Source organism: Zalophus californianus, chromosome 4 (assembly GCF_009762305.2).
Source record: "Zalophus californianus isolate mZalCal1 chromosome 4, mZalCal1.pri.v2, whole genome shotgun sequence".
Taxonomy (NCBI): domain Eukaryota; kingdom Metazoa; phylum Chordata; class Mammalia; order Carnivora; family Otariidae; genus Zalophus; species Zalophus californianus.
The window spans coordinates 35,687,836-35,711,004 of NC_045598.1; the positions used below are offsets into that span (position 1 = coordinate 35,687,836).

Below are 23,169 nucleotides of genomic sequence, written 5' to 3' on the forward strand. Positions count from 1 at the left end.
CCTGTTCCCAGGGGCCCTTCCCCCAGAATCCACACCAAAGCCAGGGCCTTCCTAGAGCCTTCCCGGTGCTCAAGTCTCCTAGGAGGAGTCCTAATGTGGTTGTTATTCTGAGTCCTACTGCAGCCCCTCTCCTTGTGACATACAAACCCACTTTGTATGCCCTGAGCCCACATAGCTGGGCCCTGGTTCACAGGCTAAATCCTGGACCCCTGGCCAGGCTGCAGCATATACCATCTTATTTAATCACAACAACCCTTTGAAGTAGGTACTATTATTCCCATTTTTTACAGAGGAGAAAACAGCCTCAGAGAAGGTAAGCAACTTGCCCCGACTCATACAGCTTACTAAATATTGGAGGTAGTTTTCAAACCCAGGTCTATCTGGCTTTTGGAACCCATGTTCTCCAATTTACTAGTCTGCAGAGTAGCACCAAGTGCCTTTTACCACCGCTGATCAGTTTCTGGGTACTGCCTTCTGGCTGCAAGACTGAACACACAGCCAGGCCTCTTTTTCGCAGCCTGTCTCTCCATCACATCCTTCTTCCTCTTGCCAGTGAACTTGCCAATGATGTAATACTGAATGGTATTATATCAGATTCCCTGACAAAGGAATCTCCTTTGCAATGCCTGGAACCATAGCATCCATCTCAAATGTCTCCAACCTTATGCTCTATTGCTCCTCTGAGGGTTTGGTTCATATTCTTCACTGGCCTTTTTGCTTATGCCATTTACCCTTCTTGAAGTCCCCTTCCCAAACCCTCCAAGAGCCACCGTTGAAGTCTCAGAAGACTTCTACTTTCCTCAATCCAGTGATCTCACTGGAAAGCTCCTCTGGCCCAATACCCAGTAAGGAAGCTTCAAGGAGTGCTTGAGTTCTAGTCCTACAGGGTCAGGAAGGTGGGAAAGGACACGAATGCTGCTGTTTCTTTCCGGTCCTGAGCCATCAGTTTTTTCTCCAAATCTTGCTTGGGACAAGGGGGCAAAAGATTGTTGAGAGAGAAGTGGGGTTGAAGAAAGAGATAGGTGCACTTGAGAGACTGGCAGAGAGAAAGGAGGAAAGGTGAGAGGTTTGTAGGAGCCGTGCAAATAACCTATCTTCCTATAACATCAGTTTCTCTGGACCAATTTGGGGAGGAAAGAAAATCTGTAACTTAAAACATTTTAATATTTTTCAAAGTTTTAAAGGAACATTACGAGTCAAAGGCAAAATTCTCTTTTTAAGCTAGAACATGACATTGGTAAGAAATTCCGTGCTTGGGGGCGCCTGGGTGGCTCAGTTGGTTAAGCGGCTGCCTTGGGCTCAGGTCATGATCCTGGAGTTCCGGGATCGAGTCCCGCATCGGGCTCCCTGCTCAGCGGGGAGGCTGCTTCTCCCTCTGACCCTCCCCCCTCTCATGTGCTCTCTGTCTCTCTCATTCTCGCTCTTTCAAATAAATAAATAAAATCTTTAAAAAAAAAAATTCTGTGCTTGGGGCGGGGGCGGGGGTAGGGGGTTAGGAATCCTGGCTCCTCCCCAGCTCTCAGTTTAGGGGACGAAAGAAAGCCTGGCACCGAGTGAAGGCAGCTACTGTGATCTCCGTGGGCGTTGTGTGTGTGGCGGCGGGGGTATGGCCCATCCAGAGGCTCTGGGAAAGGGCTGTCCTGCGTCCCCGCCGTACCCTTCGCGACAGCGTCTGGGTTGGGAGGGGGAGAGTGCGAGCCGCAGTCACTGGCACCGCCCCCTCTCTCCGGCTCCACCCTAGCTCTGGCTCCACGTGGTTTTCACCACCCGCCGCGCAGACCCGGGCGCGGGGGCAGGCGGGGGTCGCCACGCAGCTCCGGGCTGGAGAGGGTGTGGCCGGGAGAACCGCGAGCCCCACAGGGGTCGGTCTGTGACTTCTTGGAAAAGAGCGAGGAACGCGCTCTGGGGGCAAACTGGACTCCACAGGCTTCCGACGACAAACCTGGGACGGAGAGTCCGGGAGTCCTGAAAAGACAGGTGAGCGGCGGTAGGGGAAGGACAAGCCAGGGTCCCCATCCGGACCGCCATGGCCGTGCACGCCCGTTGTCTGTGCCACATTGCCTTCCACGTGCCCGCGGGGCAGCCCCTCACCCAGGATCTGCAGCGTCTCTTCGGATTCCAGCCCCTGGCAATGCGGGAAGCAGAAGGCTGGCGGCAGTTGGCCCTACGCAGCGGCGACGCGGTCTTTTTGGTGAACGAGGGCGCAGGGCCGCGGGAGCCGCTGTACGGCCTGGACCCACGTCATGCTGTGCCCAGCGCCACCAACCTGTGCTTCGACGTGGCAGACGCGGGCGCCGCCGCCCGGGCGTTGGTTGCGCGGGGCTGCAGCGTGCCGGTGCCCCCGGTTAGCGTGAAGGATACGCAGGGCACAGCCACCTACGCTGTTGTCAGCTCGCCCGCCGGCAACCTCAGCCTGACACTCCTGGAGCGTGCCGGCTTCCGAGGGCCTTTCCTCCCGGGCTTCCAGCCTATGGCCTCTGCAGCCAGCCCGGGCTGGGTCAGCCACGTGGACCACCTGACCCTGGCCTGCACCCCTGGCAGCTCCTCCACACTGATGCGCTGGTTCTACGACTGTCTAGACTTTCGCCACCTGCCACTGAGTCCAGGTGAGGATCCGGAGATGGGCCTCGAGGTGACAGCAGGATCTGGGCGAGGGGGACTGAAGCTCACCGCCCTGCAGACCCCCCCAGGCAGTGCTGTCCCCACCCTCGTGCTGGCTGAGACCCTGCCGGGGGCTTCTAGTGGACAGGACCAGGTGGAGCAGTTCCTGGCCCGGCACAGGGGACCAGGATTGCAGCACGTGGGGCTCTACACGCCGAACATCGTAGAAGCCAGTGAGGGGGTAGCAGTGGCTGGGGGCCGGCTCCTGGCTCCTCCTGAGGCATACTACCAGCAGCCGGGCAAGGAGAGGCAGATCCTAGCTGCTGGGCATGACCCTAGCGTGCTGGCCCGACAGGGGATCCTGCTGGATGGTGATGAAGGCAAGTTTCTGCTTCAGGTCTTCACCAAGTCTCTCTTTCCAGAGGACACCTTCTTCCTGGAGCTGATTCAGAGGCAGGGGGCCACAGGCTTTGGCCAGGGCAACATCCGGGCCCTGTGGCAGTCGGTGCAGGAGCAAGCAGCCAGGGACCGGGAAGCCTGAGGAGGGCTGGGGCTGGGGAGCACCGGGCCAGCTGGAACTGAGAAACACCTGCAGAGGCTTGGGGTGCTTTGTCCCCAGGGGCACCATCTCTTCGGTGCCTACGAGAACTTGACGCTCTCACTGGGGTCCAAAGAGGTGGGATTTTGTTTTGTTTTGAACTATGAAATGTTCTTACGTTGTCTATAACTAATATATATGCAAGATATAAAGAATAATAAAGGAATTACATAATTAGGAAATAGAACTTCCCAATACTTTTGAACCATCTTTGTAACCTTCTCTGATCCCATTTCTCTCCACCCTATCCCCCAATTTTACTATTAACCCCTTGATTTGCTCTGTTATTTCACTACGTATGAAACAATAGAGAAATAAATTTAGTATTTGAGGTAGGAATTTAAGACAGAACAAATCCTCCCATTTCCCCTCTCCCTAGGGAGCAGCCTCTGCAGGTGGGGAGGGGTTGGGTCAGGGCTGAGCCCAACCACCTGCTGTAGGACAATACCACTGCTCTAGTCAGAGCTGACCAGAGATCTGGACCAAGGGTGTTGGGTGTCAGCCACAGGCAGGGGCCCTCTGCGGCTGCTTTCTCCCTCTCTCCTGAGGGTTGGGGGAGGACAGATCACTCTGGACAGAACACCCACCTCCATTTGCCTGGGGCTGGCTGGGAGCTCATGCAGTGGAAGTCAGCACCAAGCAGGACTTTACCACTTTCTGGGTCCCTCCGAGGGGAAGAACAAGTGGGCTAGGGAGGGGGTGGAAAGTCTCCAAAATGACTATAAAAAATAAGCACTTTATTAAAAAACCGGATTCTCAGAAGTGGGGGCTTCCAGAGGTGTCACTGGGCAGTACTGTTGAGGCTGGATGCATCCGTCGGGATGTGAGGCCGAAAGAAACTATCCAGGAGTTGCTGGCCCGGGCTGGGCTTTTTCCGGCTGGATGGAGTGGACATGGGGCATCTTTTGGAACCCTGTGCAGAAGCCAAAGAAAGGAGGCACTAAGGGGGCAGCAGAGTCCTCTCCTTCCGCCCCCTCTCCACTCCACTAATACAGCTCAGGTTCTAGTCTGAATGTTGTAAAGCTTCCAACCAGTCTCCAGTATCTACGTCTTCGGTCAACATGGCAGCCGAAGGTAGTCTTCCTAAGATACAAATCGGACTCCTCTCTCCACCCAAAATCCTTTAGCGGCCTGGCGTTCATGGCCCTGACTGGCCTGCGCGGGCCCTGCTCATCAAATGCACCCAGCTCCTCGCACGATGCATTATGAAGTTGGCCGCATTATGCCAGCATTGCCCACATGACTCTTGGGCCCGGGAAGAACATTCTTACTGCGGACTCCCCTCCCAAACCTGGAAGTAATGGTTCGGTTCTTCCACGCAGATCACCAGCTATTTCTTCTAAGCGGCCCTTCCTGATCCTTGCCTCTCAGACAGAAATGAAAGCTCTCCACCTCATAAGCCACAAAACCGAGTACAAGCATTTCGCACACCTGGGGCCCTACTGTCTCCACCATTTGTTCTTACTCCCTCACCACCCTGGCCTCCAAGCTCTAAGGTCTCCAGGGAAGAACTATTATTCCTCTCCCCACCGCCAAGTGTGGAGTGGATAATGTTCACCCAAGCATGTGTCATTTAACTTACTGAAAACCCGGGGATTCGGGCCTGGGGAAAGATGGCTGGGGGAGGGCCAAGAGACTCACCTTGGAGGTCCCTGGCTGCTGGCCCTCGTACACACGGAACACCTGGCCAAGGAGAGAGGGGGAGAGTGCAGGGCTGGCACCTTCCCCCAAAGAGCCAAACCCTGTGGTCTCTCCTCAACTTCACACCCCCACACATCTGTTTAAAATACGCTTTTGTTTTCTCCTGGTAATAGGTTCACGTAGAACATACAGGAACCCCAAAAAAGTACAACGAAGACCACACAGGCAGTGCCTTTTTCATAGCGGTGGAGACAGCTGCAGTGTGAAACTCCTCGCGGGTCAGCCAGCGAGCACCAGGTGGCACGACAGTCACCGGGGTCTGCCCTTCCAGGGCCAGACCGTATACTTGATAGGTCAGCTTGATGTGAGAGAAGGTGTGGACCACCTGGAGGGAGAGCCAAGGGGCTGAAACAGGCCCAGGGATGTGCCCACAAAAGCCACACCCCTGCACTTCCCGCGGCTCACGCACCTGCCCGAGGTGCCGGAGGCGGGGGGCTGGGAGGGGCCCAGCCCAGCTCTGCAGCTCCCGCAGCAGGGCCTCGCGCTGCTGTGGCCCTGAGGGCTCCGCGGTCACAGCCGGGAACTGCCACAGTCCTGCCAGCAGCCCTGAGAGAGAGGACAGCCAGGTGTGGCCAGGCCTTAGCCGCCGACTCCTCCGCTTCCCCCTTGTTGCTCCTGCCACCGCCCTCCACTCCGACGATCTAGGTACCTGAACTGGGCCTCTGCACCAGCAGAATCCGAGGACCCCCAAGGGCCCCGGGCTGCTCCAGAACACAGGTGGCAGAGTACTCCTCCCTGGGGGGCCTGCGGCCGGCCTTTCTGGGGAAGTTGGTCACTCCCCGGGTCGGGTCCCAGGGCTCCGTGGGAGGCGCGCAGAGCTGGCACGGCCCCGCGTGAGGAGCTGGGAAGAGAGATCCCCAAGCGCCGCTCAGGCCCAGGGAGCAGGCCGTGGCCCAGCTCTGTAGGGTCTTACTCAACTCGGAGGATAAACTGCAGTGACGGCGCGGTACAGGGCTGGGGCTGGCGCTCACCACACTCCTCCACGTCAGGGCTGCCCGGCGGGCTCCGTGAGCCCAAGAGCCGTTCCCGCTCCACCTGAGAGGCACGAGGCAGACGTCATGCGCCAGGGGTCACCGTCTAGGACCCCTGCCTGCCCCTTCCGCGGATGGCTCACCCTCTGGTGTGCCCGGCACAGGCTCTGCACAGGGCACTGGCTGCAGCGCGGGTGCTGCGGGGTGCACACTGTGGCCCCCAACTCCATGGCCGCTTGGTTCAAGTCCCCAGGCCGCACCGGGTCCACCAGCTGCTGGGCTAAGCTCCTACAAGGGAATGTGGCTGTGAGCCAAAGACACTTTGGAGACCCCCTTGCCAGTCTCCCCAGGACCCCAAGACCCTACCAGAGAAGCTGGGAGACGAGGGTGCTGCTGGGATCCGCACCAATGGCTCGGACTCGGCACAGCACCCGCACTACATTCCCGTCTACCACACCAGTTGCCTGGCACAGAGGAATCCACGAGTCAGCCGGCTCCGGGAGGGAGGGCAGGCACACACCAAGGGGGGGTGGGCTAAGACTCACCTGTCCGAAGGCAATGGAAGCGATGGCTCCAGCTGTGTACCGCCCCACGCCAGGCAGGAGCTGCTGCAGGGTCTCTGCTGTACGTGGCATATGGCCCCCTAGCTCCTCTACCACCTGATTTGGGGGGGGGGGGAGGCTCTATGTTATGAGACACCTGAGGCCCTGGGTTTTACCCCCTTACCTGTCACCCCCTCACCCCCTTACCTTCCGGGCTCCCTCCTGCAGCCGCCGGCCTCGAGAATAGTAGCCCAGGCCCGCCCAGAGCTGGTTCACCTCCTGTGGGTGAGATCAGAGAGATCAGTGGTCAGTCCTCAGTTGTCCCCATTTCCCCCTACCCCAGGGTGACTCTTACCTCCAGGGAAGCACTGGCCAGGTCCTGCAGCGTTGGCCACTTCTACAGCTCGAAGGCCATCAAAAAGAAGTAAGATCAAGGTCAAGGGAGGTGGAAGAGACCTTCTTTACCCCACCCCCCCCGAGGCTAAATTCTCTCTGGGGTCTGGCTCATGACCCTCCCCTTCCTTCCCTGAAGTCACCTGCATCCATCGGGTATAATAGTCGATCACCGTGGCAACCTGGGTCTGCTGCAGCATGACCTCTGAGACCCACACTGGGGGAGAGGGGTTGGCATGAGGGCACTGCCGAGCTGCTCTGCTCCCAGCACACAGCCCCTGGACCCCAGACCAGTGGGCGTCCAGGCAAAGCAGGCGTGCTCCCAAGACATGCACTCACCAGCGTATGCCCGCCTGTCTGGATCCACCTCACCCTCTGCCTGCCAAAGCAATCCCAGGTAAGGAGTTAGTATGGAGACAGCTGGGCACCGACCTCCCACCCCACTGTCCCTGGCCCTCGCCTGCTTACCCGCCTTCTCCAGGGTAGGTCCCGCTTCTCTCGGTCGTACCAGCTCAGTAGGTTCTCCCGAAAGACTATGACGTCAGCTGTGTCTCTGAAGAGATGGTACGGGGAGAGAGACGCCTGCACCAGCACCCCCTCCTTCCGCCTGGCCAAGTCTGCTGGGGCCGCAGGAAACTCAGGCATTGTCCCTGCACAGGCTGTGCACCAGGTTACCCGGGGCACTGCAGCCTGGCTGCTCCCACGGAGGGCGCCCCCCCCCCAACCCCTTGCTTAAGCTTTGGACCTGGAGTCAGACCGGAATTCTCTAGCTCTGTGTAACCTGAGCCAGATTTCTGGCCTTAAGTTGGCCAGGGTGGTACCGCTACCTCCTTTGAGTCTGGGTCACAATGAAAACCCAACAATTTCAGCCAAGCATAATGTATACGTGTGCAGGGCTTTCCCGTTTAGAAAACATTTTCAGCCTCATAAACTCATTCGATCCCATGAAAGCCACAGGAGGAAGGAAATGCACAGACAATCGCTCCATTTCACTGGTAAGAAAGCAGCCACTCAGAGCAATTGTCCCAAAGTTACAGGGCAAAGTCAGAACGAGACCCTTAATTAGTCCCTTAAGGCCCTGACATATACCACGTTCCCTTCCCAGCCCGAATCTCCCTCCCTTTCATGGCCACTGAATCCAGCACCTTCATCTTTGACTAGCACCACGCTCCTCACCATTGGGGGTAGAAGGCTTGACCTGGCGGCCGCTGAGAACACGCTTCTCCCTTCCCTCCTGGCAGGGTGCCCGCTCCCTCTGATGACTCTTCATAGCTGTTCGTGGCTTCTTCATGATGGCCTAGAAGGGAAAGGCCCAAAGTAGTCAGTCACCATGAGGCTGAATCTTGGGGCCCCACAACGAATATAGACAGCCACCTCCTTCTCTACAACCCTCATTATAGAAATCTAGCTTTCCTTACCCTCCAGATGCTCATGGGTTGGCCCCTGGCTGGCTGTGGCACTGAGGTATGACCAGTGGAGCATAATCTTGGAGACCCACAAAAGAAGAGGCCAGGGCTGGGCTGGATATACCTGTGTATCCTGGATGCTCACTGTGACTGTGTGTAGGGACAGGGGTTCATTACGTGTGTCTAGAAGCACAGGGCAGGTAGGAAGTTTATCTGGTAGAGATGCAGCACATGAAACAGCCTTGAGCCGTCATGGAGTCCAAACCTCCATTCTACAGAGAGGAGAAACCAAGGATCAGAGATGGGAAAAGATTTGCCTGAGAGCAGATGGCAAGTTGGGGTGGTGGTGGGAGCGGATGTGCTATTTTTATTCCTAATCTTTTCTTGATCCGGTAAACCAAAGCTGGCTGCCCATTGGTAATGTGAAATATATCTGGTTGATCTTCACTGCTCCCTACTGTTCTCTTGGTGCCCTTTTCTCAAATAACTAAAAAGTTAGTGAGGGCTTATTATATGCCAGACTCTGTGCTAAGTGTTATACCAATTTCTTACTCAATCTCCAGACAACTCCATTAGGTATATGCTAGTATCACCTCCATTTTAGTTAGGAGGAAGCTGAGGCTTGCAGAGATGAAGCAACTTGTCCACCCAAACCCAAAAGGCCTGCCTCCAGAGACTGCACTCTTGTGCTGTGCTATACCACAGTCACTGCTGAGCCCCCGGTTCAACCTCTTTCCTTTCCCTTTTTTTTTTTAAAGATTTTATTTATTTATTCACGAGAGACAGAGAGAGAGAGGCAAAGGGAGAAGCAGGCTCCCAAGGAGTAGAGAGCCTGATGCGGGACTCGATCCCAGGACCCTGGGAACATGACCTGAGCCGAAGGCAGCCGCTTAACCATCTGAGCCACCCAGGCGTCCTCAACCTCCTTCCTTAAAACCTGACTTCATCACCTCATTTTCATCAAAAGAGCTTGTTTCCTCCTTCAGATAAAAAAAGTGAATGCATAAGTTTACTGCACTCTGCACTTCTCTGCATTCTCCTTCTCCTTCCTTGTGATATGAAACAATGGTCTCTCCTAAATCGGCTGAGCTCAAGTTCCTGCTCCTTAATCCCTTTTACAAAACCCACTCTCCTTCCCTTCATAGCCAACCCTCTTTGACCAAACTCCCTAATTCCATAATTCACTCTACCATCTATTCTCCAAAGAGTAAAGCAGTCTTTCAAAACATTATTGTGTTATTTTCTTACTTAAAACCTTCAGTGGCTTCCTACTAATTCACTCACTCACTATTTATGTAGTGCCTATGTGCCAAGCAGTTTTAAGTACGTAGAATACTTCAGTAAATAAAACACCAAAGGTTCCTGTCATCAGGAAGCCTATAGTCTAATGGGGGGAGGGCAAACAATAATAATTAAATTATATAGGATGTTAAGTGATAAATACTAACATAAAGAGAAGAAGTAGAGTTGGTGAAGGGGATAAGGAGTGGTGATGGTGGAATGTTGCGACTTTATTTTTTTTTACAGATTTTATTTATTTATTTATTTGACAGAGAGAGAGTGCACAAGCGGAGGAGCAGCAGGAGAGGGAGAAGCAGGCTCCCCACTGAGTAGAGAGCCCGATGCGGGGCTTGATCCCAGGACTCTGGGATCATGATGTGAGCCGGAGGCAGACGCTTCACCAAATGAGCCACCTGGAATGTTGCAATTTTAAAGCACATGGTCAAGGTGGGCCTTATTAAAGTGATATTTGACCAATGATTTAAGGCAACTGAAGGAATTAGCCAAAGGCATCCTAAAAAGGAGCTAGTGCAATGGCCCTAAGGAAGGTGCCTGGTGTGTCTGCAGAATAATAAGGAAGCCGGTGTGGTTAGAATGCACCAAGAAAGGATGAGTAGATGAGGTCAAAGAGGTAAAGAAGGTAGGGAGCATAAGGATCACTAAGTACCTTGTAAGCCGCTGGAGGACTTTGGCTCTCCCATTCATTGCTCTGAGAACTCAATCCTCTTAATATAGTTTTGTAGGCTCCAAAGACCCCCACCTGCCTCATCCCCTCACTCACTGCGCTCCAGCCATGTTTGCCTAAATAGTTGCTTCAACCCCCCACCTGTCGGCTGTGACATCTCACCCAATCCGTTTCTCGTACAGCTGTAGTTTGTACCTCTCTTATCCTGTGCTTCACCTAACACTTATTCATTCTTTCAGGTCTTGACTTAAATGTCCAAATCAGTCCCCCTCCCCCAGTCTCACCCTCTTGTATAATTCTCCATTTTCCTCTTATACTAATTGTAATTTCACATTTATTTATGTTTCTTTTACCAGTGTCCACCTCCCCGACTTGACTACAGAACTCCATGAGCACGGACTGAGTCTTTTTGTTGACTGTTGAGTCCCCAGAGCGGAGCACAGTGCCAGGTAATTTGCATACAACAAGCACCGTTAAATTAATTAAAACCGGATGAGAGAAGAAATAGTAAGAGGTTTTCTTTCTTTAGAATGGGAGAAATCTAAACCATCCAAAATAATGAAAAAGACTCAGTGGAGAGAGAAAGGTTGAAGACGAACTAGAAACAGTGAATACTCAAGGAGAAAGGGTTGAAACTCCTTGGTGGGTCGAGAGGATGGGAACCGGAGTCCTTGAAAAAGAACTGGCCTCCGGTAAGGGCATGTCTCTCAGGGTATCAGGAGTCAAGTGCAATCACCCTCTAAGTCAACTACCCCTCCTGCCTGGATTATTGTAAAGGCCTCCCCGCCAGTCGGTGACTCTAACCCCTCTGGCAGCCTCTCTCGAGTCCCTCTCCCCGCCTTTTCACTTCCTGAAAGTGAGTGAGGTCTCCATCCTGCCTGTGAATGTGCCCAGAATATCCTTCTTTCCCCTACACTGCCCTGTTTGTGCGTAAACTCCTAGGCGCGCTTCAGGCTGGCCGAGGTAGCGTCACCTCCGCTGGGGACCCCCACCCCGGGGCCGCGTGGATGAAGGCCGCGCGAAGCGACCGCCCACGTTCCCGCCCGGAGAACGCGGAGAAGGAATTACCTCCCGCTGGGTCTCCCGCGCCCGGCTCCCGACGCACTCCAGGGGGCGTGGCTCCGACCCGCACGGCGCCCGCCAATAGGTCCCCGCGCGCGCCCGGCCGCCTCCTCCGCGCCAGACCCGGGAGGTGTGAACGGAAGTCCGACCCGTCGGCGACTCGGCGGGCGAGGCCCCGCCCCGTCCCCGACCGCCGGAGCCGCGCGGAGAGAAGCGGAAGCCCGGCGTACTCACCAACTACTCAAGCGAGGGGCGCGCCGTGTCATGGCCGCCGACAGTGGCGATGGCGCAGCCTCAGCCCCAGCGGCCCCTGACGGTGAGTGGCTTCCCAGGGCTTCTCGGCTTAAAACCCTGTGCGCTCCGGAGCGGGGGAAGGTCTCGGGCTTTCGGCTCTAGAAACTGATCTCAACGTTCAGAGGACTAGCTCATTCCTTCTGAACCAGCCACGAGGAGACTACAAATCCCGCTGGGCACTGCGGCTCGGGCGCCCAAGCCCGGCGTGTTGGGAGCAGTCGGGGCCGGTAGGGGCGTGTCGGGAGGTGTAGTCTAGAGTTCGTGGTTCTGTTAAGTGGCGCGGGTCTGAAGGAAGTGGAACGGATTGGGAGCTTGGGTGTGAGGAATTATTTATGAGGCCCTGGGGCGTACTGGTTAGCGCCGCATGTGGCTCCTGGGGCCCCGTGGGAACAGTACTATGGAGCTTTGGGGGGGTATTAAAAGAGTCGCATTCCTTAAGCCCTGAGAAGGATTTCCTGCGGCATGTGGGAAGAAGGAACCTCACAGATCGTCTAGTCCAGCCTTCCTCCTCTAAAGATTGTGATGCTGAGGGGAGAAGTAATTTTCCCAAAGTCTCATATAAACCACTGGAAGACGCCAGCTTTCTCTCCCCAAATTTAGGGCACTGTTCACTCCAAGGCCTGTGCGTAGAGCACGTGTGATACAAAGGCTTGCAGGAGAGAGATGCTATTTCTTGCCTTAATGGAAACTGCCCCCCAGCATTCCACCCCCAGCCATGGCCTACCTTGGAATCTCTTCCCCTGGGCCTTTGCCTCAGCATTACCATCCATCGCTCTCCTTACCCTCAGGTGGTGTCAGCAAAAGCACAAAATCTGAGGAGGAGCTAGTAGTCCAGGTGCCCGTGGTGGATGTGCAGAGTGACAACTTCAAGGAGATGTGGCCGTCCCTCCTGCTGGCCATAAAGACCGCTAGCTTCGTGGCTGTGGACACGGTGAGGGCTGGGGGATGGGGAGGGCAGATAGTTGTGAAAGGGCTGGTGCTGGGAACCTAAAACAAAACTCCCTTTACACACTCCCAGGAACTGAGTGGGCTTGGGGACAGGAAGAGTTTGCTGAACCAGTAAGTATGAGCCCTGATCTTAGTGCCAACCTTGGCAGGAGGGGCAGACCTCATCCCTGGAGTAGAAGTCACAGTCCTGGGTGGTTTGAGGGCTAATTCCCAGCCACAGCCACCCCCTAAACCCAACCCCAAGGTGCATCGAGGAACGTTACAAGTCCGTGTGTCATGCGGCCAGGACCCGTTCTGTTCTCTCCCTGGGCCTTGCCTGCTTCAAGCAGCAGCTAGACAAGGTAGGGACTGGTCTCCTTCCTATCCCTGGTCTGTGGCTAGGGGGAAAGAGGGTTGAGATCCTGGAGAACATCGGGTGTAAGGTGTTTATCCCGAATCCCGAGGGAGCAGATCCTTTCTCTCTCAGGGTGAACACTCCTACCTGGCTCAGGTGTTCAATCTGACCCTGCTGTGCATGGAAGAATATGTGATAGAACCAAAGTCTGTACAGTTCTTGGTTCAGCATGGCTTCAACTTCAACCGGCAGTATGCTCAGGGTATCCCGTACCACAAGGGCAATGACAAGGTAGGTCTCCAGCCTTGAGACTGCCCCTCCTGTGACTTTATTTCTTCCCAACCGAGGCTGGGTGCAGTGGGAGGGTCTGCTTCTTAGGGAGGATGGGAAATCACTAGGGATAGGGCTGGGGAAACAAGCCTGATCCACAGAAGACTAGCATTGGGAAGGCAGGGAGCGAGAGCTTTCCAGATAGGGGCACCCGGGGATAAGTGTCCTGCAAGAGAGGCTCCCTACGGGGCTGTCCTTCCCAGTGACCCCTTTCTTTCCACCCAGGGCGATGAGAGTCAGAGCCAGTCAGTGAGGACCCTGTTCCTGGAGCTAATCCGGGCCCGTCGGCCCCTGGTACTACACAATGGTCTTATAGACTTGGTGTTCCTGTACCAGAACTTCTACGCACACCTGCCCGAGAGCTTGGGAACCTTCACTGCTGACCTGTGTGAAATGTTCCCAGCCGGCATTTATGACACCAAATATGCTGCTGAGTTTCATGTGCGCTTCGTGGCCTCCTACCTAGAATATGCTTTCCGGAAATGGTGAGCAACTGGTTAAGGCTTAGGGGTGGGGCCTGGTATAAGCCTATTTCATTTACTTAAGGTATTTATTGAGTGCCTGCCATGTGCCGGGCACTGTGTTTAGTGCTGAGGACTCAGCAGTCAGCAGAACTGACAAAAAACCCTATTCCCATGGAGTATATAAGCTATGGACCAACACCCTCGTCTGCTGTTTCAGTGAGCGGGAAAATGGGAAGCAGCGGGCAGCTGGCGGCCCGCACCTGACCCTGGAGTTCTGCAGCTACCCGTCTAGCATGGGGGCCCATATTGACTACCGCTGCTGCATGCCCCCTGCAACCCACCGTCCTCATTCCACCAGCGTCTGTGACAACTTTTCGGTGAGAGCACCTGCCCATTTCTTGGGGGAGGGCAGGTTCCTGATGCCTGGAACCCCTTCTCTAAGTCTCTTTCCTACCTCTAGGCCTACGGTTGGTGTCCCCTGGGACCACAGTGTCCTCGGTCCCATGATATCGATCTTATCATTGACACCGATGAGGCTGTGGTGGAGGACAAGCGGCGACGGCGGCGACGTAGGGACAAACGGCGGAGGGCTTTGTTGGGCCTGCCTGGGAAACAGACCTCTGAGGAAAATGAGGATTGTCCTCCCGTGAAGCAGGTCTGCGGGGATGGCCTCCAGGCTGAAGAAATTGAGCAGGAGGTGGCTAAGGATGAGACCAGGAGCCAGCCTGGCTTGGAGCAAGGTCACAAAAATGACTTGGAGCTGGGGCTTAAAGCAGCAGGGCCGGAAACTTCTGATACAGCTGCCTCAGAAGCGCCAGGGAATCAAGCTGGTCCTCACCCAGTGCCTGGGGATGGACTGCATCGGGCTGGTTTTGATGCCTTTATGACAGGTTATGTGATGGCCTATGTGGGCGTGAGCCGAGGACCCCAGCTCTGTAGCTCTGGACCCTGGCTACCTGAATGCCACAACAAGGTATACCTGAGTGGCAAAGCTGTGCCCCTCACAGTGGCCAAGAGCCAGTTCTCCCGATCCTCCAAAGCCCACAACCAGAAGATGAAGCTGGCTTGGGGCAGCAGCTGACCCAACTTCTGCCTAGCACTCAAGGCCCAGGAAGAGGGCTGAGAATGGCACAGAGGTGTCTGGGTCCCTCTAGCCTGTGAATGTCCTACTCCTACCTTCTACAGAATTGGGGGGTAGGGGTGGGGGCAGTCTTGGCCTGGACCTTCTCCTTTACCCTGAAGGCTGAGGAACAAGGGTACATGTAAGGAGGCTGACCAGCACTTGTAACAGACTTTATTTTTAAATCTGAAAGTGTCTTGGGAAAAAGTATTACCAAAAAATCAACAGAAACAAGTTATGAAAATATTTGACCAGCTTCATCTTTGGTTATTTCTTATCGCGGCTCTGTAAGAACAGACTGTTCCCACAGCTCCAGCCATAGCAGGAAAGGAAGAAAATCAGTCCATGTATAAACCATTTAACCAACTGAGTGTATCACATGTTGACAAATACATAGAGCAGGCCCTGAGGCCTACAAAACCAGCCCCACTCCCAACCACAAAGTTGAAAGTTTTATGGGGCAAAACATTAAGACTCCTTCATAAATATGAAAATAGATTAATCAACTGGAAAAGATTTTTGAATAGGTTAGCTAAGAGCCATGACCACCACGCTGCCTCACCCTCCCCTTGCATAGAAAATGTAGTAACGTGGTCTGACCATGCAGTAAGTGCAAACAGCAATTATTCAAGTGTCTTAGACGTCCTGGCAAGAAGCTCCCCGGTCTTTAGGTCTGAGAAATAGCCATGCCTTTTATGGCTTCCTGGTTAGCTCCAGGTTCCATCCAGTAGCTTATATGACCCAGGAAAGGGCAAAAGATAGACCTGGGGTGGGAGAAGAACCTGGGGTATTAGCTGCCTGCCAGCTCAAACTAGAACTAGGAGTCCTCTGGTCCTGTCTGGGGAAGTGCACTGGGAGTCGGATGGGAGCCAGAGCTCCTTGCTGGATTTCAGAAGCTTTGTATCAGCTGTTGGCCCTAACTAGGAAGGGCTTTCATTGCTACCTCCCCCCTCATACACAGCCATTGGGCACTTGGAGCCCCCAGATTGACCCTGGCTTGGCCTGGCCTGCCTGCTCTATAGGCCGCAGGGAAGAGTCAAGGCTGTGCACCAAGGGGGCCCTGTGGCTTCAAAGGAAGGTCCACCCTCAAGGTGAGCTGGGGACTAACCCCTCTCACCCATCCTGTTTTCCCTGGGTTTTCAGGCCTATGCCTGAGACAGAGAAAGGGACTGGAGCCAAGCCTCTTGGCCTTTCTTCTTCTACCTCCATTTCTTCAGAGGCACCTGCAAGGCATGGACTGGCCCCCTGGGGCCTGGGCCCAAAACCATTTTCTTCTTGGGGACCGGAGCAGTCCATGGCTTCATGGGCCGGAGCAGCTGGGAGGGCAGATGCTCGGAATGGCGGGATCTCTCTCACTCTGTACTTGAGACTACTGAGGCGTGGTGGGGGCCCATCAGATAGTGATTCTTCTCGGCCCACAAATGGACAGGCCTCTCGATGCAAGAACTCTGGAGAACCAGGCAAAGAACGCCACCGGCGACCAGGTGGGGCCAGGGGCTCCTGCCAGTCAGCCACAGGCAGAGTTCCGGGCCCTGGTGCATCCAGGTCAAACACCAGGGAGATGACAGACTTGCTGGGCAAGTCAAAGAACTTGATCTTGCCACCCTTGAGGTCCTGGCGAGCACTGAAAGGGTTGATTTTGGGGGTGCAGGCAGCACCACCTCGTTGTGGCCGGTAGTACGGATCCAAGACGTTCACTGTACGTGGGGGCTTACGGGAGAAGATGTCTGACTGGCTTCGAGACAACCAGATAGTGCGTCTTGGGCGTGGGGACTTGGGAGGGATCTTGTCATCCAGTAAGCTCAGTCGCTTCACCCCAGGTCCTTTCTCCAAGAGTCCTAAAAAACGAGTCAAATCAGGGTTATTCCCACTAGTCATAACAGAAGTGGCACCTTGTGCCACAATTCTTAGAGTCCAGTACTTTTTCCATCATCCCCTGCCCTTTGCCTTTGTTCTGGACATGGGCTCCTACAATCAGCCCTAGAAAGGAAGACCCCACATCCTAATTTCCTCCCTTGGGGTCGGTGGAACACTCTGGTCTAATCTCTTACCCTTGGCTGTGGGCTGCAGCTTCCTGTCCGTCTCCAGCTCTTCTTCCTGTAGATGGCTCAGAATTTCCTCCAGGGTCTTCCCAATCTCCATGAAGGATGGGCGCAGTTTGGGGTCCATCTGTAGTCATCCACACCAGCCATTAGCCCTGCCCTCCTATCTTCTACCCCAAGGATGGCATTTGAGTCTTTTTCTGGCATCTTCTAAGATGCAGATACGCAGCTAAGAGATCTTTTCTAAAGGCCCCAGACCATGAGAGTGATTCCCAGAGCTAAGGTCAGGGAAGATGCTATTGTCTCATACCCACCCGTGTCAGCACCCTTTCTGTATGTCTTATCCTCTCAGTGGGCAGAGAACCATCCAAAAGGGTATGCTTACATTGGTTTGTTCTGTTCTTGCTAACATGTTTCTGGGAGCTACCTGGACAAAGCCCAGCTACCCCTTGGTCATGACAGGTAGGTCCAGCCCCAGAGCTGTATAAAATGAAGGCTAATAAAAGCTCTTCCCATGGGCCTTAAGATCAGCTGGACCCAAAGTCCAACTGAAACCTGACCAGAGCTCTATCAATGTCCAGGGCAAGAAGTGGTGAGTCTACCCTGCAGGCTGAGGACTGTATAATACAGAGGAATTTTCCTTTTCTTGGTCCAGGGCTCTCGACAAGTCTGTCAGGCCTGGAGGAGGAGCTGTGGGCACTGCCATTCATCAGTGAAAAGGAGGCTCCTCCTCCTATAGTCCTACCCAGATGAAAGGGGTTCAGCGAGCCCCTGACCAAAGCTGGGGGGAGGGAAAGGGAGGGAGACACTCACATTACAGCAGTTGAAGGTGAGCTGCAGAAAGTCTGGGGGACAGTCTCCCACCATATGCTGGAAAGCGTCATAGTCTAGCCCGAAGTTCTGTGGATAGGTATGGTAGGGATGGGACATGGTAAACCGGTCATTAATCCCTCCACCCATCCTGGCCTGCTTAGGAGAGGCTGAGAATTGCCCCGAAGTAACCATACAGACAGTTTCAGCAACTCCACCCTGGGAACAACAGTTCCATAGCTTCAAAACCAGCCCCATCCCACTGGCACTGTGCCCTATGCCTGCAGCTCACCTCTGTGCGGGGAAGATAGTCTGGATCAGCCTGGATGCGGGCGATGATCTCACAGAGGATGATACCGTAAGAGAACACGTCCGCCTGGTGGGTAATGAGACCTCAGTTTCCTTCTCAGTGGGGTGAGAGGTGGGGTTTCTGCCCCTCAGGTCCACTAGCCCAGGCCTGAGCCCTAGTATGTGCATTTCATTCAGTTCACTTACTGGGCAGCTGCCGAGTACCAGCTCTGCTCTTAGAAGGATAGAGATCCTCACCCGGAACATATAGGGTGATCCTGGATACCTTCTGCTAAGAGTGGGTTCTAAGGAAAACCAGGCCCCGGGGTCCCCAGACTCACCTTTTCATTATAGGGCTCATCTCGGAGAACCTCGCCCCGGGGTCCCCAGACTCACCTTTTCATTATAGGGCTCATCTCGGAGAACCTCAGGTGCCATCCAGAAGGGTGAGCCCACCACGGCCAGCTTCTCACTCCCCATGCTGTGGGGTGGGGGCGGAGGAGAGATTATATGGATAATGAGCTTGCCACTGGCTGGTGCAATGGGATATCTGACCACTGGGAATTCCTCTCCCTGAAGGATAGGCACTAAGACTGACCATATTTAGGGAGCTGGGATTGAGCTGTGACCAAGTTCTGGCCTCTGGGGAGGAAGCTGGAGTCTTCCCTTTGCTTCAGTCCCTTCTGTGACCCCAGTACCTATTAGGGCTACCCACCTGACGTCAGGAATCTTCTCAGCCAGGCCAAAGTCAGCTACCACTGCAGAGTAACCATTCTCATCCCTCTTTATCAGGCAGTTCTAGGGTTCCCAAAGAAGAAGGAAATGTGGCTCAGAAGGGGGACCAGCCAGCCATAAGATTACCACCACCCCTCCTTGCCACAGGGCACCTTGGCCTCTCCTCCTTGGTGAAACCACACTCTTAGGCTGACCCCAGTGGTCAGACTTGGGGGCTCTGTCAGCCATGGGAGATGGCTTAGGCCTGGATCTTGGGTGGCTGCCCTAAGATTCATATGCTTCAAACAAATATTTCTCTTTGTTTTCTATATACTAAGCATGGTTCTAAGTGCCAGAGATACCTCAATGAATAGACATCTTTGTCCTCTTGGGGCTTACAATCTAGTGGAAGAAGACAATCAGGCCCCTGGCCTCCCATCCTCTTTCCCTCAGAATGCGGACACCCAAAGGCGAGTCTGAGTAATGTAAGTAATGTAAGCCTAAGACAAGCGCTCAGGCCCGCACTACCTTTCACTGCCTGTAAGATCACAACCAGCTTCCTCTCAGTCTGTGATCTGCCTCTAACCAACGGACCAACCCCCTCCCCCTGCTGTTCCTATGCACACAGCTCTATCCAAACTTGTCACAGACAAGCTGGACTCCTGAAGCCTGAACAGCTCCTTCAAGTTTTTCTTGTTGCTTATACTGTTCCCTTTCATTTGGAATGTTCTCCCAACTCTCCTTTTCACCTCAGAAGATTTTATGTGTTTCAAGGTAAGTGACCTTTCCACATTGTCCTCTCCAGCTCTCACCAGCCTCTCTCTCTTCTCAACTCCTTTAACTCCTCCTCTCCGCAACTTCCTCTTACAGTCTAGCAGAGAGCAGGTTCTGGTTCAGGCCTTCCCTCTTCATAACACCCAACTCATGAGAGAGGCTCAGGATGTGTTCACCAAACCATCGAAAGGATGAACACAAATGACTTGTAAATAAACACAAAACAGCAACCAGGCTTGGCATGCTGTTGCCGAGGCAGTGCCAAGTTACCTCCCGCTTCCTCCACCTCAGGTACAATCACTCCCTTCCTTTGGCCTCGACATGATCATCCTCTTCTCTGCCTGAGCTGGAAGGAGCCCGTGATTTTTCTCCTGCTCCAGGTTCCAGGTAGACATGCCCCATCCCTGGCTTCGAGCAGGACCATCCTTGTGCTTGTCTTGGCTTTGGCCCTCCCATCAAGTCGTGCTGGCTCAGCACCCCCTGACTATGGCTGCGAGAAGATGGGCCCTAGGCCAGCTTGCCTGTTAAAAAGCCAAACCCCAGGCTATAGGGCACAGGCTTGTGAGGCAGTGGCGGCTCAGATCTCTCACGTATTTTTCTCCCCTCCTCCCTTTTCACCAACAACTCCGGCTCCTGTCTCCAAGGCTCAGCCTAAAGTACTACTTATATTTGCTCAGAAACAGCTCTCAGAAGTTCAGCCTGGGAGCAGCAGATAAGGAAAAGAATATGGCCACAGTACACTGCCCTTGTCAAAGCCGTGCGGTTTCTGCCCCAGCTTCATGTTCATGGCCATCTACTGTCTGCTCACTGCAAACCACCCACGTAGGGGTAAGTGACTTCACAGTAGCTGCTCTGAACAGCTGAGAAATGGCTAAGGCAGGGATGATCGGGGCCCCACAATATGGGACAAGGCTACCCAGTTTGCCTCTGGTCTGGAGGTGACCACTGCCCCTCTTACAGCTTCTCACATCAACAGCTGGGCATTGGAGCCAAAGACAAAGATGGGATACTGCAAACCAAAAGAGCCAAACTTTAGGAGTCTGTATTTGAGGTGATAAGAAAAATGTGGAGGAACCCTGATGGATTAGCCCCTGTGGGATTTTCCAGAAACTCCCAGCCTGCTCTTAAAAGCCTGCTGGGCTCTCAGGGGGAAATCGGAGGGGGAGATGAACCATGAGTGACGATGGACTCTGAAAAACAAACTGAGGGTTCTAGAGGGGAGGGGGGCGGGAGGATGGGTTAGCCTGGTGATGGGTATTAAAGAGGGCACGTTCTGCATGGAGCACTGGGTGTTATGCACAAACAATGAGTCATGGAACACTACATCAAAAACTAATGATGTATGGTGATTAACATAACATTAAAAAATTAAAAAAAAAAAAGAGCCTGCCCTTACTGGGGTCTAGGCTAGTGAGGTTTGGCTGGCGACACTTGCTGTTTTTACTTCCTTATCTCCCACTCATTCCTCATGGGTTTCTGCCGTGAGTTCCCACAGAGGATACCAATGACTTCTATGGCATTAAGTTCAATAGACAAAATTAGTTCTTATATACTTGATCTTTCTGCTGTTGACATTGCTGATTACTTCTTTCAACACTTTTATATGTGATTCAGGAATCATATTAACACTGGGCGTGCAGGGGCACCCGGGTGGCTCAGTTGGTGCAGTGTCTGTCTTCGGCTCAGGTCAGTCCTGGGATCAAGCCCCACATATGTCTCTCTGCTCAGCGGGGAGCCTGCTTCTCCCTCTCCCTCTGCCCCTCCCCCCCACACGCTCTCTCTCTCTCTCTCTCAAATAAATAAATAAAATCTTTAAAACAAAAAATACTGGGTGTGCACAGAATAATCAGTTGTGGTCCTGGAGTGAACAGGCCAGCTATTAGAGGGTAGTTAGAGGCCATTCCTGTGCCCTTTTGATCCTCCTCTCCTGGCTTCTGTGACACCGCAGTTCTGGATTTCCTTCTCTACCTCTGGCTACTTTGCAGGCTCCAGTGCAGGCACTTCCTCCCATCCGATGTTCTCAGGGTTCTATCCTGGGCCTATATCTCTCGGGCTCCATTTGTGCTGATGACTCCCAACTGTATATCATCAGACCTGACCTTTATCCTCAAGCTTCAGATCTGCATATCCACTCTATTTCTGGACATCTCCTGGATTACTCATATTGAACTCCATACATGGAAACCTGAAGTCACCTTTTCCCCTCAAAAGCTAAAACTCTAGCTGTATTTTTATGTCCGCTGATACTGCCATTTTCCACCCAGTTAGCTAAGAGAGCAACCTGGGATTCACCCTAGATTTTTTACTTTTAACTCCAACTAATTTAGCTTCTAAATATTTTTCAAATTGGGGGCATCTGTGTGGCTCAGTCGGTTAAGCGTCTGCCTCCAGCTCCGGTCATGATCCTAGGGTCCTGGGATCGAGCACCACACCGGGCTGCCTGCTAGGCTGAGAGCCTGCTTCTCCCTCTCCCTCTGCTGCTCCCCCTGCTTGTGCTCTCTCTGCATCTGTCTCTCTGTCAAATAAATAAATAAAATCTTTAAAAAAAATTTTTTTAAATAATAATAATAAATATATTTTAAATCGGTGTCTCCCTCTTCATCTCCACTACCCTTGCATCAGGTCCTCCTCATTCCTCCCCTGAAAATTGCAATGCTCTTCTAACTGGTCTCTCTGGCTTGCTCCAGGCTTGATCTCCATAATCCACCTTCCTCATTCCTGCCAGCATGACTTTAGTAAAATGTAAATCTGTGTTACTCCCCTATTTAAAAACCATCAATGACATATTGTATGATTCCATTTATATGAAATATCCAGAATAAGCAAATCCATAGAAAGTGAAAATGGATTAGTGGTTGCCGAAGGCTGAAGGGGGAAGGGAATAGAGTGTGGGGCTTTCATCTTGGAATGATGAAAGGTTCTGAAATTAGATAGTGGTGATGGCTGAATATACTAAAAGCCACTGAAATATATACTTTGAAAGGGCAAATTTGGTTTTATGTGAAGTATATCTCAAAAAAGCTGAGTGGTTTTCTTCATTTCCTATCTAGAAGATTAAATCCAATTTAGACAATATATGATCAGAGTCCTCTCTTTTCAACTCTTATTCCCTACCACTCCTCCCTCCCAGTCTGCACATCACACAGTTCATGCCGCTAATGCCTTCGTTTATGCAATCCCCTGTGTCTGCTCTGGTCTAGAATATGACCCCCAGCATGTGCACTAATAATAATTAAACTAAATTAAAAAGTAGAGTTCAGGGCGCCTGGGTGGCTCAGTTGGTTAAGCGACTGCCTTCGGCTCAAGTCATGATCCTGGAGTCCTGGGATCGAGTCCCACATTGGGCTCCGAGTCGGCTTCTCCCTCTGACCCTCTTCCCTTTCGCGCTCTCTATCTCTCATTCTCTCTCTCTCAAATAAATAAATAAAATCTTTAAAAAAAAAAAAAGTAGAATTCAAGGCGCCTGGGTGGCTCAGGCATTAAGCATCTGCCTTCGGCTCAGGTCATGATCCCAGGGTCCTAGAATTGAGTCCTGAGTCGGGCTCCCTGCTCGGCCAGAAGCCTGCTTCTCCCTCTCCCACTCCCCCTGCTTGTGTTCCTGTTCTTGCTATCTCTCTCTAATAAATAAATAAAATCTTTAAAAAACAAAAAATAAAAAAAGTAAGTAGAATTCAATTTTCAAGATTCAGCTCAGCCGCCATCTCCTCCAAGAAGCCTGCTCTGTACTCTCAGGTTGGGTTAAATACCCTCTATTCAAAGCATTCTATGCACTGTCCTCTCTGTAGCCTTTGCATCTACCATGTTATAATGG

The 23,169-nt window shown here is 53.1% G+C and overlaps 4 protein-coding genes across 7 annotated transcripts in view; 2 read left to right on the forward strand and 2 right to left on the reverse strand.

Annotated features, from left to right (window-relative positions):
- Positions 1–1,665: 1,665 nt before the first annotated feature.
- Positions 1,666–3,847, forward strand: HPDL (4-hydroxyphenylpyruvate dioxygenase like). The gene has a single exon (XM_027573899.2). The coding sequence runs from the start codon at positions 2,027–2,029 to the stop codon at positions 3,140–3,142; it is 1,116 nt and encodes a 371-aa protein (XP_027429700.1). The 5' UTR covers positions 1,666–2,026; the 3' UTR covers positions 3,143–3,847.
- Positions 3,848–3,921: 74 nt separating this feature from the next.
- On the reverse strand, positions 3,922–12,290 carry MUTYH (mutY DNA glycosylase). 2 transcript variants are annotated; one of them, XM_035727402.1, is made up of 17 exons: positions 11,475–12,290; positions 8,225–8,484; positions 7,983–8,103; positions 7,275–7,423; positions 7,146–7,185; positions 6,950–7,023; positions 6,769–6,810; positions 6,621–6,692; positions 6,417–6,530; positions 6,238–6,335; positions 6,015–6,159; positions 5,872–5,935; positions 5,550–5,741; positions 5,310–5,446; positions 5,073–5,225; positions 4,841–4,882; positions 3,922–4,112 (listed from the first exon to the last, which is right to left on the reverse strand). In XM_035727402.1, exons 2-17 carry the CDS (start codon positions 8,237–8,239, stop codon positions 3,981–3,983), a joined length of 1,590 nt encoding a protein of 529 aa, XP_035583295.1. In that variant the 5' UTR covers positions 8,240–8,484; positions 11,475–12,290; the 3' UTR covers positions 3,922–3,980. The 2 variants fall into 2 exon arrangements, with proteins under 2 accessions (XP_035583295.1, XP_027429764.2); XM_027573963.2 differs by lacking the exons at positions 8,225–8,484; positions 11,475–12,290 and having other exon boundaries at positions 7,275–7,465.
- TOE1 (target of EGR1, exonuclease) lies at positions 11,361–14,984 on the forward strand. Of its 2 annotated transcripts, none has more exons than XM_027573886.2 (8): positions 11,361–11,556; positions 12,323–12,465; positions 12,553–12,593; positions 12,727–12,823; positions 12,973–13,107; positions 13,372–13,631; positions 13,828–13,987; positions 14,071–14,984. In XM_027573886.2, exons 1-8 carry the CDS (start codon positions 11,505–11,507, stop codon positions 14,689–14,691), a joined length of 1,509 nt encoding a protein of 502 aa, XP_027429687.1. In that variant the 5' UTR covers positions 11,361–11,504; the 3' UTR covers positions 14,692–14,984. The 2 variants fall into 2 exon arrangements, with proteins under 2 accessions (XP_027429687.1, XP_027429680.1); XM_027573879.2 differs by having other exon boundaries at positions 11,362–11,556; positions 12,949–13,107.
- TESK2 (testis associated actin remodelling kinase 2) overlaps positions 14,890–23,169 on the reverse strand; it is a 137,255-nt gene continuing 128,975 nt past the window's right edge. For both annotated transcript variants that reach the window (XM_027573848.2, XM_027573858.2), the window contains 6 exons: positions 18,586–18,668; positions 18,267–18,351; positions 17,875–17,958; positions 17,586–17,672; positions 16,782–16,899; positions 14,890–16,568 (listed from right to left, as the gene is read on the reverse strand). In XM_027573848.2, the coding sequence (XP_027429649.1) occupies positions 15,844–16,568; positions 16,782–16,899; positions 17,586–17,672; positions 17,875–17,958; positions 18,267–18,351; positions 18,586–18,668 (1,182 nt within the window). In that variant the 3' untranslated portion in view covers positions 14,890–15,843. The remainder of the gene's footprint in view (positions 16,569–16,781; positions 16,900–17,585; positions 17,673–17,874; positions 17,959–18,266; positions 18,352–18,585; positions 18,669–23,169) is intronic.

Coding starts and splice junctions, on each gene's coding strand:
- HPDL (XM_027573899.2), top strand. CDS start 2,027: ATGGCCGTGCACGCCCGTTGTCTGTGCCACATTGCCTTCCACGTGCCC.
- MUTYH (XM_027573963.2), bottom strand. CDS start 8,097: ATGAAGAAGCCACGAACAGCTATGAAGAGTCATCAGAGGGAGCGGGCA. Junction 5,226..5,309: donor GCCTCCGGCACCTCGGGCAG/GTGCGTGAGCCG, acceptor CTCTCCCTCCAG/GTGGTCCACACCTTCTCTCA. Junction 4,883..5,072: donor TCTCCACCGCTATGAAAAAG/GCACTGCCTGTG, acceptor CTCCTTGGCCAG/GTGTTCCGTGTGTACGAGGG.
- TOE1 (XM_027573879.2), top strand. CDS start 11,505: ATGGCCGCCGACAGTGGCGATGGCGCAGCCTCAGCCCCAGCGGCCCCT. Junction 12,466..12,552: donor GCTTCGTGGCTGTGGACACG/GTGAGGGCTGGG, acceptor ACACACTCCCAG/GAACTGAGTGGGCTTGGGGA. Junction 13,108..13,371: donor ACCACAAGGGCAATGACAAG/GTAGGTCTCCAG, acceptor CTTTCCACCCAG/GGCGATGAGAGTCAGAGCCA.